The sequence below is a fragment of the Alligator sinensis genome, unplaced genomic scaffold (genome assembly GCF_000455745.1).
Source record: "Alligator sinensis unplaced genomic scaffold, ASM45574v1 scaffold1860_2, whole genome shotgun sequence".
NCBI lineage: Eukaryota > Metazoa > Chordata > Crocodylia > Alligatoridae > Alligator > Alligator sinensis.
Genome location: NW_005843035.1, coordinates 353,849 through 369,922, shown reverse-complemented (window position 1 = coordinate 369,922; position 16,074 = coordinate 353,849). Strand labels below are relative to the sequence as shown.

At 59.1% G+C, this 16,074-nt stretch overlaps 2 protein-coding genes across 2 annotated transcripts; both read right to left on the bottom strand.

The window, feature by feature from the left end:
* Window positions 1-3,400: 3,400 nt before the first annotated feature.
* LOC102376076 (HRAS-like suppressor 3) lies at window positions 3,401-6,769 on the bottom strand. Its single transcript, XM_006036889.2, has 4 exons — window positions 5,715-6,769; window positions 5,299-5,401; window positions 4,830-5,098; window positions 3,401-4,275 (listed from the first exon to the last, which is right to left on the bottom strand). The coding sequence occupies exons 1-4, from the start codon at window positions 5,769-5,771 to the stop codon at window positions 4,174-4,176; spliced, it is 531 nt and encodes a 176-aa protein (XP_006036951.1). The 5' UTR covers window positions 5,772-6,769; the 3' UTR covers window positions 3,401-4,173.
* A 122-nt stretch (window positions 6,770-6,891) lies between these two features.
* Window positions 6,892-16,074, bottom strand: ATL3 (atlastin GTPase 3; the record flags this gene model as incomplete). The annotated part of the gene is made up of 12 exons (XM_006036888.3): window positions 6,892-7,456; window positions 7,599-8,030; window positions 9,668-9,739; window positions 10,256-10,312; window positions 11,157-11,284; window positions 12,056-12,194; window positions 12,843-12,935; window positions 13,352-13,408; window positions 13,707-13,757; window positions 14,201-14,305; window positions 14,866-15,024; window positions 15,898-16,074. Coding segments are annotated over 12 exons (1,551 nt in total), but the record flags the coding sequence as incomplete, so codon positions are not given.

The following is a 16,074-nucleotide window of genomic DNA, read 5'->3' as shown; positions in this document are numbered from 1 at the left end:
AAGGGGGGGGTGGGAGACATTTTTGGCAATGAGGGGTGTCCCATGGCATCCGTAACCATAGGGGGTGGGAAGCGACGCACACATTAGCCACCAGAGCCTGAATTTGGGGTTTAGGTGAGGAGCCACGAAGGCATGCTTTGCCTGCAGCCCAATTTACAGTTTAGGGAACACACGAGACCTGAAAGTCAGGGACTGTTTCTGATTGTGCAACGCTGAGCGTGAGGAAGATGCCTCAGCCAGATGCCACGTTTCAGCGCTGGGGGCGATACCTGCAAAAAGACATTGCTGGGTGGCAGAGATCAGAAAACAGTGAAAGGGAAACCTGGGTCTTGCAGTGTCAGGAGCCACGATTAAGACAAGGGTCAGCAGCGTCACACTGACTTTCGGGTCTCATGTATTCCCTAAACTGTAAATTTGGCTGCAAGCAAAGCATGCCTTCATGGCTCCTCACCCAAACCCCAAAGTCAGGCACTGGTGGCTAATGTGTGCATCACTTCCCACCCCGCTATGGTTACAGACGCCATGGGGCACCCCTCGTTGCCAAAAGTGCCTCCCCCCCAACCATTGATTGAAAACACAGAAACTCCCACGAACAAAACTTATACTCTGCTCTGGTCTGGACCTGCAGGGAGTGAACCAGGAAAGCCCAGGCTGTGACTGAACTCCACCTAGCTACAAGTATCAAGGACAATAACAGGTCCTTTTTTAGATATGTGGGGAGCCGAAGGAAAAGCAGGGGCAACATTGGACCCCTGCGGAACCAGAGGGGGCAACAGACAACCGACGCCCAGGAAAAAGCAAACTTGCTAAATGGGTACTTTGCATCAGTTTTTCACCAGTCCCAAGGGACGCCCATGCCCACAATGGGACAGGGAGGCCCGGGTGAGGGAGATCCCCTGCCATCCATCGATGCTGACCTCGTGAAGGAACACCTTGAGAGCCTGGTCACCTTCGAGTCAGCCGGCCCTGACAATCTACACCCCAGGGTACTCAAGGAGCTGGCGAGCATCATAGCCCAGCCCCTGGCACGGATCTTCAAGAGCTCCCGGCGCTCCGATGTAGTGCCTGAGGACTGGAAGAAGGCCAACGTGGTGCCTATCTTCAAGAAAGGGAGGAAAGTGGATCCAGCAAACTACAGGCCCATCAGTGTGACCTCTATCCCGGGGAAGGTCTTAGAAAAGATTATCAAAAAGGCCATTCTTAACAGACTGGCCGATGGCAATATCCTGAGGGACAGCCAGCACGGGTTTGTTGTGGGTAGGTCTTGCTTGACCAATCTCATTTCCTTCTACGACCAGGTGACCTATCACCTGGACAAGGGAGAAGAGATTGATGTCATATATCTTGACTTCAAAAAGGCCTTTGATCTGGTATCCCATGATCGCCTCTTGGAGAAACTGGCCAACTGCGGCCTTGGCCTCACCACGATCCTCTGGCTGGGGAACTGGCTCCATGGTCGGACCCAGGGGGTGGTGGTTGATGGAGGTCAATCGTTGTGGTGCGCTGTGACCAGTGGGGTCCCTCAAGGCTCTGTCCTTGGACCCATACTGTTCAACATCTTCATTAATGATGTGGACATTGGAGTCAGAAGCGGACTGGCCAAGTTCGCTGACAACACCAAACTCTGGGGTAAAGCATCCACACTTGAGGACAGGAGGGTGATCCAGGCTGACCTGGACAGGCTCAGCAAATGGGTGGATGAGAACCTGATGGTGTGCCACATCGAAAAATTCAAGGTTCTCCACCTTGGGAGGAAAAACCTGCAGCATGCTTATAGGCTCGGCAGTGCTACGCTGGTTAGCACTATGGACAAAAGGGACTCGGGGGTCAGGATTGACCACAAGATGAACATGAGCCTGCAATGCGATGCTGCAGCTAGTAAAGCAAGCAAAGCCCTGGCTTGCATCCATAGATGCTTCTCGAGCAAATCCCAGGACGTCATTCTCCTGCTGTACTTGGCCTTGGTGAGGCCGCGGCTGGAGTACTGCATCTAGTTTTGGGCCCCACAATTCAAAAAGGATGTGGAGAAGCTTGAGAGAGAGCCGCACGCATGATCAGAGGTCAGGAAAACAGACCTTACAACAGGCTGAGAGCCAAGGGATTCTTTAGCCTGGGAAAGCGCAGGCTCAGGGGTGATCTGGTGGCCACCTATAGGTTTATTGGGGGTGTTCACCAGGGTCTGGGGGAACGTCTGTTCACCAGAGCGCCCCAAGGGATGACAAGATTGAACAGTCACAAACTCTTCGGTGACCGTTTCAGGCTAGACATAGGGAATAACTTCTTTACTGTCCGAGCCCCCAAGGCCTGGAATAGCCTGCCGCCGGAGGTGGTTCAAGCACCTACGTTGAATGCCTTCAAGAGACATTTGGATGCTTATCTTGCTGGGATCAAGTGACCCCAGCTGACTTCCTGCCCCTGGGCAGGGGGGCTGGACTCGATGATCTTCCAAGGTCCCTTCCAGCCCTAGTGTCTATGACTCTATGAGGCTGTTAGGGTAGAAGGATGGGCCCGTGTGGGGCTCTGCGACACCTGCTGTGATAAAGCACGCCTTACAAAGACACCTGCCAACTGAACTGCAAATGACATGACATCGCCAGGGCACTGAAGCGCCACCTGGTGGCCACGGGGCATCAGAACATGTACATTGGCGACTGGAAATCTGTCGGATACGTGCCCGATTTTTTGTCGACAATTCGCCCCGATAAAATTAAAACACATCGGAGGTGGTCTAAGTTGCCACGCTCAAAGGAAGTCTGAAACGAAAAAACATTGTGCACACGTACGGGGTGATGCCAGTATGCTAGAGAAATGGCGGTTTTTTGTCACAATGCGTCACGTGTACATGGTCAAATCGTCACGTGTACAAGCACCCACCGTGTCACAGCACTGTCAGGGGACATATGTGGCTTTTCAGGAGGCACAATGCTCTCTGCTGTCCCCACCACATCCCCGGGGTGCTGCTGCTTGGTCTGTAAGTGCTTATGCACCCGAGCTCCCCCTGCTCCCATGAAGGCCGTTCCACTTTCCGCCAACTGTGCCCGCACGGAGTAGAGCACAGCTCTGCCCCACGGAGCTGCACCCCCACCACCCCCCACGGCACTGAGCACCCTTCATGGGGGGGCAAATCCAGGGACACTGGGTCAGGGGCACTCTGGGGGTCCTGCCCCATGCCGCAGCCCTTTCACTGCCCTGTGGGCACCTGGCACTGCGGTCGCTCCCCCAGCCCCTCTCTGCCCCCACCCACTATACCCCTTGCTGCCCCTCAGCTCCTGACCCACCTTGGATCCCTGCCCCATTCTGCCCCCACAACCACCCTCCAGCCCCCTCATCTCCCACTCCGCCTGACTCCCCCCTGCGCCCTCAGCTTCCCCCTCCTGCCCCCTCAGCATAAAAGGGGCCCCCAACGCAGTAAAATAGGCCCCGGGGGACAATTAGAGGCCCCATCGCTAGACCACCGCAGGCTTCGTTAGGCCAGGCTTCCTCGTTAGCTGAAGGGGGCAGAAGGGGCCTGTGGGATATAATAAAGCCCTATAAGGGGCCAAGAAAATGGCTAAAGGGAGACCAATTAGCCTTGTTACGTGGCATTAGCTGAGCTCGTTAACTGGCAGCCGCCTTGTCGGCATGGAAACAGGGCAGCAGGGCAGAAAGGGGCACTGTGACGGCCAGGTTTCGGCCTCGCTGGCAGGGCACAGCTCTCGTTAAGGGGCAGGCATCTGCTTTTTAGGAGCAGGAGGGGCTCCCTGAGCCCCCTCCCAGCTGCACTGGGTTGGACGGGGGTCATTGAAGGATCTGGCCACCATCTAGCTGAGTCCAGACAACCCCCACGCTTGAGAGGGGGGCTAACTATCCCCATACAGGTCATTTTTTCACCCCCCTTTGCTGTGCGGGGGGGAGGGGGTAGATGAGACAGAGCATGAGAAAGGCTGAAACACCACTCCAGCATCTGGAGGGTTAAACTTGGACCCTGATCCCCCGCTCCCCCACAGGTACAGCACCGTGCATAGAGGCTTTGTACCAATCTCTGGCCTTTACTCTTCTGTGAATCAAATGGGGGGACTGGGGGGGGTCCCTGAGGCCCTCCCAAACACAGGCACAGGCTGAAACATGCCCCTCCCCCCTGGAAATCTTGGAAGGCCCCCCCAAAACCCCCAGTCCCAGTTGTGTCCCAGTGCGTCACTGGTTCTGCCGGTGTCTCTTCTTCACCACGGCTCTCAGCAGGCCCAGCGCTGCCAGGCTGAGGCCAGCTGCGCCCACGCCCACCACGATGTCCTGGACCTATGAGTGAAGGTAGATTTGCATACATCTGCATCTGAATAAAAAGAGCTGTGTGCAAGGGCAGGGGGGGAGGGGATTTGTACCCCCAGATTCAGCCCTGCTCTTCACCCCCCTGACGTCACTGCCCTCCAGAGAACCCAGGTGTCTGGGCTCCTGACCCCCTATTCAATCCCATCCTTCCAGAATGGGGATAGGTCCCAGGCGTCCGGGCTGCCCCCCAACCCCACAGCTGCCACCGTCCTCCCCAAGCGGGGAAGGACCCCAGGTAAGGGCAGGGGAGTGGGGGAGAGCATGGGTCCCAGGGACACTGAACCCAGGTGTCCCAGGGGGATTCACCCCAAGCATTTGTGATCTGGGGGGGAAGAAGGGGATGTGGGACCCAGGCATCCGAGGCGGGGCAGAGAGGGAGCCTGGGCATCCGGGGGCGTGAATCCAGGGGTCCATGGGGAAGGGGAAGATGGACCCACAACATCCACGAGGGGCAGACAAAGGGGTGGAACCCCGGCATCGGGTGGGGAGGGAGGGCGGCGGGGGACCCCGGTGCCCGGGCGCACCTGGTCGCTGCGGGCGACGCCGTAGCGCAGCCGGGTGACGAAGTGCTCGCAGTTGCAGCTGCCCAGGCGATAGGCCAGCTCACAGCCCACCAGGCCCTCGGCGCTGCCCACCACGGCCAGGCTGGGCCGGGGCTGCAGGCTCCCGTCGTGCTTGTTGTTGACACGGTAGCGGTGCCCCCCGGCCACCGCCCCCAGCCGCTCCCGCCGCACCTGCGCCTTGCAGCTCAGCACCGACGCCAGGCTGTCCAGGCCCGCGTTGGGCAGCTCACCTGGGGGCATGGGATGGGGTCAACAGGGGGGTGCAGGGACCCAGGTGTCCGACCACCCAGGCCCCATGGTCTGCCCAGAGCGGGGGACCAGAGTAAGGAGAACCCCAGGTGTCCGGGCTCCCAGCTGCCCCTGCTCCAGCCCCGACCCCACTCCTCAACCCCCGAGTGGGGGGAGAGCCCAGGTGCCCGAGAGCACTCACAGGACGGGGCCAGGTGGATGACAAAGCCCTGGCCCACATACACGGCCCAGTGCTGGTACCCGACGCGGAAGATCTCAATCAGGTCCCCAGGCTCTGGCTCCACCTGTGGAAGACGAGGGGAAGGGGAAGGGGCAGGGTAGAGCCCAGGTGGCCCGGCTGCCCCTCCTCAAAGGGGACCCTCCCACCAGCCTTGACGCCTTGCTCCCAAAAATTCAGTGGTATCTCTTTAAATCCCCGGAGTGCCCTCCAAGGGTGTTCCCGGGGTTCTCTGCTTCAGATGAGGTCACAGATCAGCCACCAGCCAAGATGGGGGGCCGCCGGGCTCTGTATAGGCCCCCAGGCTGGGACCGGGGCCCCATCGTGGCCCAGAGCACCCCACTCCTGCGCTCGGGGCTGTACGGCGCTCACACACTTACGTCTGCAGGAAACTTCTCTGGGGACCCGTCAGCTTCGAGCTCCAGGCTCTCGGGCATCTTCTCACATGTTCAGGGGTGGGGTTCAAGGGTCAAGTTGGGGGGTCAAGGGTGGGGGGGTGAGGCTGGACAGAGACCCCAGGGGAAGTCAGCTGGGGCGCCCTGGGGGACGAGGGGCTTGGCCCTGTTTCCCAGCAAAGGAAACGCATCACAATGGGGTCCCCATAGCAGTGGGGGAGGGGCAAAGGGACCATCTAAGTGCCGCCCCCCAGGCAATTTGGCCTCCATGGGGCAGGGGCAGATCTGGGGGAGAGACTCCCTCCCCCCCCAGATTAATAGAGGGCCCTGGGGTTGCTCTCAGTTGCACTCTACAGGAAGCCCTGCCCACATCCCTGGGGGCGGGACCTAGCTGAAGCCCTGCCCGCTCGCTGGGAGGTGCCCCCCAACCTAAGGAGTGGGCTTGGGGGCTATCCTGCCCCCCCCAGTCACGGGGGCGGGGGGAGGTCACGCACACATCGCTCTCACATGGGCTGGTGCCACACGAGGACCCAGGCGTCCAGGACATTCCCCCCGCCCCCCCAGACCTTAGCCCCTGTAGCAGTACCCTCCCCTCACAACCCCTTCCACCCAGCCCAGCCCAGCCCAGCCCAGTGCCAGGGCGCTACTGCGATTGGGAAGGAAGCCCTCTATCCCCACCTGGCCCGAGGCTGGCATCCATGGCAGGGGCATCAGCCTTGGTGAGGCAAGACCCCATGAGCCAGATCAAGGTGCCAGGGGGGAGCAGCTGGGTCTGGGGGGGGCAACTGGTGAAGCAGGGAGGGGCTGAGGGGTTGGACAGAGGGGGGGTCATGGCCTGCTGCCCCCAATCAGGTGGGGGGGGGCCAAGTGGGTCCCTAACACTGGAGCTCTGGGGAGAGGCGGGGTCCATACTGGGGAGAAATGGGAATCAGGCCCCCCCCCAGCTTCCAAATTGGGGTGGGAGGTTGGGCTCAACCTCAAGGAAGCTAGGCATGCCTCAGTTTACCCTGTGAAGAGCCCCACCTCTTCCCCAGGCCCCGCCCCCACTGAGCTGGGGCTCTTACTCCTGCCCTCTTCACCCCAGCCAGGGCATTAACCACCCCAAGCCAGCCCTCCCATCCCCATGGCAACAGTCCCCAATTAACCCCCGAGGCACCAGCTGGAAACGGAATGCCATTTATTGTGCTTATACATCAGCGGGAATGTGGGGCAGGATCTGGCCCATGTGGGGAAAGCGGGGGTCTAGACCCCCGACTCAATAGCTCCCAGGGACTGCCAGGCCCTGGGAGGGGGGAGGGGCACATGCCCCCCCCAACATAGAACCCAGGCAACCGGGTGGGGCGTGACCCTGATACAAAATGGCTGACCATTGTGGGGGGGCAATACAAGACCCCCCCAAATAAAGTAGAGGAGGGGCTCAAGGCACTGGAGGGGGGATGGGGGGCACTTGGACCCCCCAGGTCTCTGTGCCCTCCCAACAGAGGGGGAAGGGAACGGAGCCCCAGTTGGAAGGCACTGGTGGGCACTGATGGGCCCATAAAGCTGCAGTCCGGTCTTAAAGTGCGAGAGCTAGCGCTGGGGGGGAGCAAAGTGGAGGCTGCGGGGAGGCAGCGAGGTGGGAGGGTCCCCAGGTGCAGCCCCATCACTCACTGCCCCTTCTTGTCAGGCGGGGGCCGGGGTGGGGGGCCGGCAGTGTCAGTACGGGTGGTGTTGCCCAGCGCGGTGGCCTGAGGGAGCAGAAAGAAGCGGGGTAAGAAGGGGGAGGGGGCCCTGGCAATGCCCCCCCTGCCACCTCACCGTTTACCCCATGCTGCCTGCCCCAACACCCCCCCACCCTGCCCCTCTACCCTGCCCCTGTCTCCCACCTACCTGCTCAAGCACGTAGCCGGCAGTGGTGTCAATGGCGGTCCCCAGGGGCCGGTAGTGCCCCGAGTACCGGATGTAGCCCCAGGCCAGCAGGGCCAGCAGCAACAGCCCCACCAGCCCGTTGCAGAGCTGGGCCACCACGGACAGGCCGACGAAGCCCGAGAGGCCCGAGCCCAGGTAGAGGGCCAGCACAGCGCCCGCCAGCACGGCCGGGGTGCGCAGAGCCCCCAGCAGGTTCTTGGCCTCGTTGTGCCGGGAGAAGTGAGCGTGCAGCTCGGCCAGCTCCGTCTCCAGCTGCTCCTCGTAGCCCCGGCTGAAGGCCGCACCCCCCATCTTCTTTACCCGCCGGAAGAGCTCCAGGGCCGCTGTTCGTGCTGCCTCGTGCCTCTCGTCCAGCTGGGCTGGAGCCACATACGGCTTGTGACCCCCACACATCTGGGGGAGGGGGGGAGGAGAAGGGAGATGAGGGTGTGGGCAGACATCATTTAACATGGATTAGGCAACGGGTGTAACTAATGCATTGGAAAAGTCTTGGCTCATTTAAGGCAGTCATAATTTACTGTGGACAAAGTCTCTGGCATAATTTATACACTGGAAAAGCACTGGGTCATTCAAGGTTGTGGACAGATGTAATTAAATCCACATGAAGCATCCAGTGTAACTAAGACATTAGAAAAGTACTGGCTTGGGTTGTAGACAGACATATCCTGAACCGGGACAGGCTGGGGGTGACTGGCTGGGCAGAAGCTCTGCAGAAAAAGACATGGGGGTGACAGGGGACAAGAAGCTGAACAGGAGCCAGCAGCGCGCCCTTGTTGTCAAGAAGGCTACCGGCATCCTGGGCTGCATTGGTAGGAGCGTTGCCAGCAGGTCAAAGGCAGTGATTTTTCCCCTCTATTCAGCACTGATGAGGCCACATCTGCAGTCCTGTGTCCAGTTTTGGGCCTCCCCGCTACAGAAAGAATGTGGACAAATTGGAGAGTCCACCAGAGGGCAACAAGAAATGTCCAGGGGCTGGAGCACCTGTGAGGAGAGGCTGAAGGAACTGGACTTATTGAGTCTGGAGAATAGAAGACTGAGGGGGGATTTAATAGCAGCCTTCAACTCCCTGCAGGGGGGTTGCACAGAGGCTGGAGCTGGACTGTTCTCAGTGGGGGCAGACGACAGAACAAGGAGCAGTGGGCTCAAGCTGTAGCAAGGGAAGCTGAGGTTAGATATTAGAAAAACCTTTCTCACTAGGAGGGTGGTGAAGCACTGAAACAGGCTCCCCAGAGAGGTGGTGGACTCTCCATCCTTGGAGGTTTTTAAGGCACAGCTCGACAAAGCCCTGGCTAGAATGATCTGGTTGGGGCTGGTCCTGCTTTGAGCAGGGGGGTGGACTAGATGTGACCTCCTGAGGTCCCTTCCAAGTCTCATGTTCTATGATCAACCTGGATTCAGACATAATTTAATGCAGATTAAACATTCAATATAACTAAGACACTGGAAAAATATTGGGTCATTCTAGGTTATAGACAGATGTAATTTAGCGTGGATTAAGCATCCAGAGTAAGTAAACACTGGAAAAGTACTGGGGTTATTCAAGGTTGTGGACAGATGTAATTTAACCTGGATTAAGCATCCACTGTAATAAAAACACTGAAAAAATATCATCTCATTCAAGGTTGGGAACAGATGTAATTTATCCTGGATGAGATGTTCTAGGGCATCTAAGGGGTCCATAGGACACTCCAACAGGATGCATCAATTCAAGGGTATGGATGGATGTCATTTCTAGTGGATTAAGTATCTGGTGTAATTAATGCTCCTTGCTCATTCAAGGTTGAGGAAAGATGTAACTTACCCTGGATGAGTCGTTCTGGGTACCTAGGGTATCTGGGAGGGGAGTGGGGGCAGGCCAGTTAGGATGGGGGGGGCAGGAGCTCGGACGCCTGGGTTCTCTTCTGTCTCTGGCAGTTTCTCAAAGGGGGCGTCTGGATGGGGGGCTCCAGTAGGGTTAAAGGGAGCCCTGTCATCACATGGGGGCCATATCAGCCCCTCCTCCAGTCCTCACCCCACGGGGCCTTACGTACCTGCTCCATCTTGAGGTAATACAGGTCCTTGGCAGAGGCCACAGCTGCCAAGTTATTGGCCTCTGCAGTTGCCTGTAGAGAGGAAGAGATGGGGCAGGAAAGACGTCACAGCAAGGCCCAGCACTAGCCCCCTCGCTCCGGGGGTGGGGTCAGTATTGCTCCCAGACATTGGGAGGAGGGCATCGGGCCTGCAGTACCAACCTCAGCCAACAGAGGGTGATATCAAGGGTGCAGGACTGCCTACAGCCAATGAGGGGGTGATGCTGGGGGGTGTAGTACACCCCACAGCCAATGGACGGTTGACAATGTGGGGTGACATGGGGGTATAGTACCACCCAGAGCCAATGGGGGGTTGACATCATGGGTACAGAACTGCCCACGGCCAATGGGAGGATGACATTGGGGGTACAGTACCACCCACAGCAGACAAGGGGGTGACACTGACAGCTACTGGTGGGAGGATGCAACTCATCTATAGCCCCACCCCCTTCTCTCCAGATTTAACCCTTCCCATCCAGCCCATGGCAGGAGGGTAACAGCACCCCCCCCAGCCCACAGTAGATACCCCAGGTTGGGGCAAGTACTCACCTGGAGCATGGTTTTGGGGTGTGGCAGGTCCTCCCCTTGGTAGATCTTGATGTACGCCTGGGAGGGTGAGAAACAAGATGAAGGGTGGCAGACATCAGGGGCGCCCCTGCCCCAGTTGTGACCCCCACCACATGCACTCAACCCCCCAGCAAATACCTGCCCCCAATTCATGTACTAGCTTCCCCGCTGAATGGGGAAACTGAGGCACAGGTGGGGGCATGGCCCCACCTCCTCTTTAACCCATTGCAGCCCTATGGGAATCCAGTTATGCCCTCAGTGCCCTGCACCCGATTCACAACACCCCCCCTCATGCAAGACTCATGAAACACTAACCGGCCTGTCCCTGCTGATCTCCTCACACAAATATACACAAGTATGTATGCATGTGTACACATATACACATAGTGTACATGTATACATGCACACACATGTATATATATGGACTTATGTACATATACACACATTATATATGCATACATGTATACATACACACACATATCCCAACATGTGTGCACACGTTAGATATTATAAACTACTTGCAAGTGCTGCTACAGAGTACCCGCCTCTCAGGGCTTGCTTGTGCCTACACCCTCCAGCCTTCCCCAGTCCAGCAGTCTCTCCTGCCACACCTTGGCGTGGAAATTTGAGGAGGCTGCGCAGAAGGCATGGCGCATCGCAGAGGGCACAGCGCAGCACAGAGGGCACGGTGCAACACAGTACACGCCTGCATCGTCCCAATTATCACGTATTATAAAATTATAGAAAATGAGGGCTGGAAGGGACCTCAGGAAGTCTAGTGCAACCCCTGACAAGAGAGCTCCCGGCTCTAACCCCGGTCCCTGGCAGGAGGCTCAGTGGAGCGCTGCTGCCCCCTGCTAACCGGAGGCAGGACTGCACCCACCTTGAAGTACTCTAGCAGCCCACGGCAGGTGACCATGGAGCCATTGATTTCCTTCTCCCTGAGCCGCGCGGGGTCCAGGACCAGGGGTATGAGCTGCTGCAGCCCCTCCTTGAACTCCTCGGCCACATCTGTGGGGGGCAGGAGAGGGGGCATGGGGGGTGAGACAGGAAGGCAGGGCAGGGAACCACAGGGTAACTCTGGATGGCAGGCACACAGGGCAGAAGATACCCCAGAATAACCCAGGCACAGAGAGATGGGGGCTGAGATACCCTGGATTATTTTAAGGGAAACAGACAGGGTGTGAGATACCCCAGAATAAGTCACGCCAGGAGTAGATGGAATGCAAGATGCCCCAGGTTAACTCAGGCATACACAGACCAGGGGTGAGATGCCCTGGGGTAGCTCAGGGGCAGACAGACAAGGTGCGAGATACCCCAAAATAACTCAGGCCATGGGCAGAACTAGGCAGGAAATGCCCCAGAATAACTCAGGCACAGATGGATGGGACCTAAAATATCCTGGCTTATCTCTAGTTAGACAGACAGGAGGGTCTCAAAAGAGACCAGGCAGACAGAAAGAACCAAAGGACCAGGGATTGCGGGATGGGGGCTTGACCCTGGGGACAGGGGATTCAGGGTAGGGGCGGGGCCTCAGATACTGGGACAGGGAATTGTGGGAAGGGGGCATGAAATGGGGGCAAGGCCTTAACCCCAGTGACTTGCCCCCATGGGCAAGAAGGGGGTGGGGCCTCACACACAGAGAGTATTGTGGGAAGCAGGGAGCAGACACACAGAATTGTGCGGAGGGGGTTACATGGACCCCCAGAGACAGGGGATTGTGGGAAAGGGCAGGGCCTTGGATGCTGGCACAGAGGAACTGTGGGAAGGGGACAGGGTTACCTTTGAGGCGACCATCGAAGCTGGGGCTGGTGGCCACCTTGAGGCCGGGGTGGGGCAGGAGGAAGCAGCTGACATCGGTGAAGCACGAGTGGATGTGCTTGCGCACGTTCTGGATCTCCTCGTGCTGCTGGGTTTTCACCTGCGGGGGGAGGAAGACACCAGATCAGCCCCTGCGAGCAAGGGGGCCAGGCCCAGAATGGGGCAGGAACTAACTAGCAAGGGGAGGGGGGATGATATTTAGGCATGGACAGATGGGAAAAGCCTGTGTTAGCATCATCCACAGGATGCCCCCTGCTGGCAGAAAGGTGAATGACACCCCTGAGTCCCCCTTAGGCTCCCAAAAGCCCCTGCTCCCCATGCTGGCCTGATCTGCCCTCTTGCCCCTCTGCCCTACCCAACCTGGCCATGCCTGCCCCCCATGCCTCTCCAACCCAGCACTCACTCCCAGTTGCTCACTGGACTTAGTTACCCTGGTATCTGGTTGTCGATGGCAGCAGGGTCTCTGTCCCCGTCCCCCCCACCCACCTCTTGGGGCATCAGGCTGACCCCCAAAGGGCATCTATGACAGAGGGTACAATTCTACCCCCCTCCCTCATTCTTGGGGAGGGGGAGCCCAGAATGACATAGATACTCCTTTTCAGGCTCACAAGGGAGGGGGGCAATATTTGGGGACAGACGCACGCACAAGGCTTGTATGGTAACCACCCATTTGGTGCTCCCTAGGGGTGGGAAGGTGAATGACACCCCACAATCCCCTCTAGGGCCTCCCAGCTTCCCCCAGACTCACCTCCAGCCGCTTCTCCAGGAACTTCATACCCCCCTGGAGGCCATAGATATATTCGTAAGGGAAGCTCCAGTCCCGGACCAGGAACATGAGGGTCTGGAGGTGGGGAGAGGGGATGGCAGGAGGGTCACAAGTGATATCACAGGGAGGCAACAATGGAGTGCTACTTCCCTGCCCCTCCCTCCTGGGGGGTTGGTTCCCAAGATGGGGGTCCCTATAGGATGTCCTTGCCTGGGAGGGCCTTATGGGGGGAGGGGGGGTGGTCTCTGCAGCTAATCCAATTAAGGGTGGGGGGACTGGGGAGCAGAGCTGAGACTGATCAAACTCATGTCATGGGGGTGATTCACAGGGGTGGTGCCCCAGGGGGTTGTGGGTTATAGCAGGACCACTCTCAGCCAGGTGAGGGGTCTCTGAAATGGCCAAGCCTGAGATCTGCCCCTCCACCCCTGTCCACATCCTCAGTTACCCCCAACTCTGATGCCAGGGAGGTGGGCGGGGAAGCTGGGACGTACCTGGAAGGGCTTGTGAAAGATCTCATCCATGGCCAAGCGCCCGTACTCTGTGAAGAGCTGGGGGAGGGGACAGAGACAATCATGGGGCATTAAGCAGAGGGAGTCATATAGAGCCCCCCAACCCACCCCCACTGGGGTAAATCAGCCTCCGTCCTGCCTTCTGCTAATGGGCTTGTTAGTGCCCAGATCCGAGGGCCCAGGCAGTCACAGGCCACTCTGCCCTGGGGAAGGGGCAGGTCCTGTGCTACTGATTCCCATGGCTCTGAGATGCTGCCCCCTTCCCCTCCCCCCACTCCTGAGAGTCCAGAGATGCCCCTGGTGCCTCCTCCCCCACTTCCTTGGCCTCCCCTTGTACCTGCAGCTGTTGCAAATCATCCTCCTGGATGTTCTGGGAGAGGTTATAGATCTGAAAGGGAACAGAGACCCCTGTCACTTCTGGCCCGGGGCACACCAGCCCTTTAACTCTCAGGAAGCATGGGGGCAAAAAGTGTACTGGCCTTTCAAATCTCAGGAAACACCATGGCAAATGGCACTCTGGCTCTTTAAAATGCCAGGACCCATGGGGCAAATGCTGCACTGGCCCTTTAAATCTCAGGAAATGGAGACAAAAGGCAGCTGGCCTTTTAGATTCCAGAAAGCACAGGGGGGAAAGGTGCACTGGCCCTTTAAATTCCAGAAAGCTTGGATGGGGAGGATAGGGGTGGGCAAAGGTGTCCTGTCCCTTTAAATCCCAGAACATGGCACACCATCCCTTTAAATGTCAGGACCCATGGGGCAAACAGTGTGCTGGCCCCTTAAATCTCAAGCCCCTCTTCCTTCCCAGGATGCCCTGGGGTGCACAAAGCTTACCTGGACAGAGCTGGTCATGGTGCTGAGCGCAAAGATGGTGGCGCAGTCCCTGACAGTCGATTGGCTGTCAAAGGCGCCTTGCGTGTCCATCAACACCACAGCCACCTGGGGGCAGGCATGGGGGTGAGACCCCGCCCCCACAGGAGCCCCGCCCCATCACCCCCTGCTTCCCCGCCTGCACCCCTGGCCCCACCCAACACATCCCAGCTCATCCCATCTGCCAATCACCCCTGGTGCCACCCCAGCTCTCTCACCCCTAGCCTCAGCTCAGCTCCACCCACCTGCCAATCACCCCCAGACCTGCACCCAGCCTCCAGCCCCCACCCCGCTATGCATCAACCCTGGCTCCACCCCCATTCCATGGCTCCGCCCTCGCTCCCACACCCCATCCCCATTCCATGGCTCCACCCTCTCCCTGGGCCCCGCCCCATACCATGGCTTTGACCCCTCCCTTAGCCCCACCCTCTCCACTCTATGGCTCCACCCCTCTCAATATGGTCCTGCCCCCATCCCGTGGCCCAACCCACAACCCATGGCTCCACCACTTCTCCCTCAGTCTCACCCACATCCCATGGATCTACTCTCTTTCCCCAGCCCCACCCCCTCTCCCTGGGCCCACCCCCATTCCTCCAGCCTGCCCCATCCCATAGCCCTGCCCCCAGCACCTTCTTGCCCCCCGGCTTCTGGACAACGAAGACCTCGCTCCAGATGTGGATGCCGGTGGTGTCGGGCTCAGAGCCGCCGCGCCACGAGAAGCCCTGCAGGGGCTCTTCCTCCTGCCCCAGCCAGCCTGGCCCCGGGGTCCCCATTGGCCCCGCCTCCTTCTGCAGGTACAGCACGGCATGCTGGGACAGGGGCAGGGCCGCAGAAAAGGCGGGGCATCGGGGGCAGGGATGGGCCAACCGGGAGCAAGGCATGCATGCACGGGAGCGGTGCCATGGGATTTGGAGGGGGCCTTAGCGGTATGGACGGTGCAAGAAAGAGCAAGACATGCTGGGATGGGGGCGTGGCCATGGGAAAAAGAGGGGCCTCAGCAGCATGGGTGATCCAATCAGGAGTTAGGCATGATGGGAGGGGGAGTCAGCAACACTTAGGTCTGTTAGAGCAGGAGCAAATGGATTGTGGGAAGGGGGTGGGGCCTCACCCAGGGCACCCAGCCCCAGGGCATGCTGGGACAGGGACAAGGCCATGAGCTGCACAAGGACACAGGATTGGGAGGGCTCTTGGGGACATGGAGGGACCGATCAGGAGCAAGGCATTATGGGAGGAGGAGTCAGGCCACATCTGGGGTCTATTGAACCAGGAGCAAGGGACTGTGGGAAGGGGGCGGGGTCTCACCCAGGATACCCAGCCTTAGGCGATGCTAGGAAGGGGGAAGAGCCTACCCCAGGGCAGCCAACCCCAGGGGATGCTGTGAAGGGGGTAGGGTCTTAGCCTGGGCACCCAGCCCCAAGGGATGCTGGGAAGGGGTAAGGCCAGCAACAGGAAGTGCTAGAAAGGGGTGGGGCCCACCCCAGGGGATGTTTGGAGGGGGGCAGAACCTACCCCAACCCCAGGGGATGCGGCACAGCGGGCACAAGCTGCCCCAGGGCATTCTGGGAAGGGAGCAGGGCCAACCCCAGGGCGCACAGCCCCAGGGGATGCAGTACAGTGGATGCAGGCTGCCCCAGGGGGTTTAGGAAGGGGGCGGGGCCTACCTGGGCGTACATGTAGCGCAGCATGAAGTCGAGCAGGAAGCTCTTGCCCTTGCGGAAGGCGCCGGCCACGGAGACGACGACGGCGTCCATGTCGCGCACGGGCTCCTGCAGCAGCACGCTCGCCAGCGCCTGCTCCGCCAGCTCGAAGGCGTGCGCCGCCCGGCGCGTCAGCACCAC

Excerpts from the sequence above, each read along its gene's own strand:
- LOC102376076 (XM_006036889.2), bottom strand. The coding sequence starts at position 5,771 with ATGCCCGAGAGCCTGGAGCTCGAAGCTGACGGGTCCCCAGAGAAGTTT. Across the intron at positions 5,099-5,298 it reads CATCCACCTGGCCCCGTCCT|GTGAGCTGCCCAACGCGGGC; the intron begins GTGAGTGCTCTC and ends CCATGCCCCCAG. Across the intron at positions 4,276-4,829 it reads GCGTCGCCCGCAGCGACCAG|GTCCAGGACATCGTGGTGGG; the intron begins GTGCGCCCGGGC and ends CTTCACTCATAG.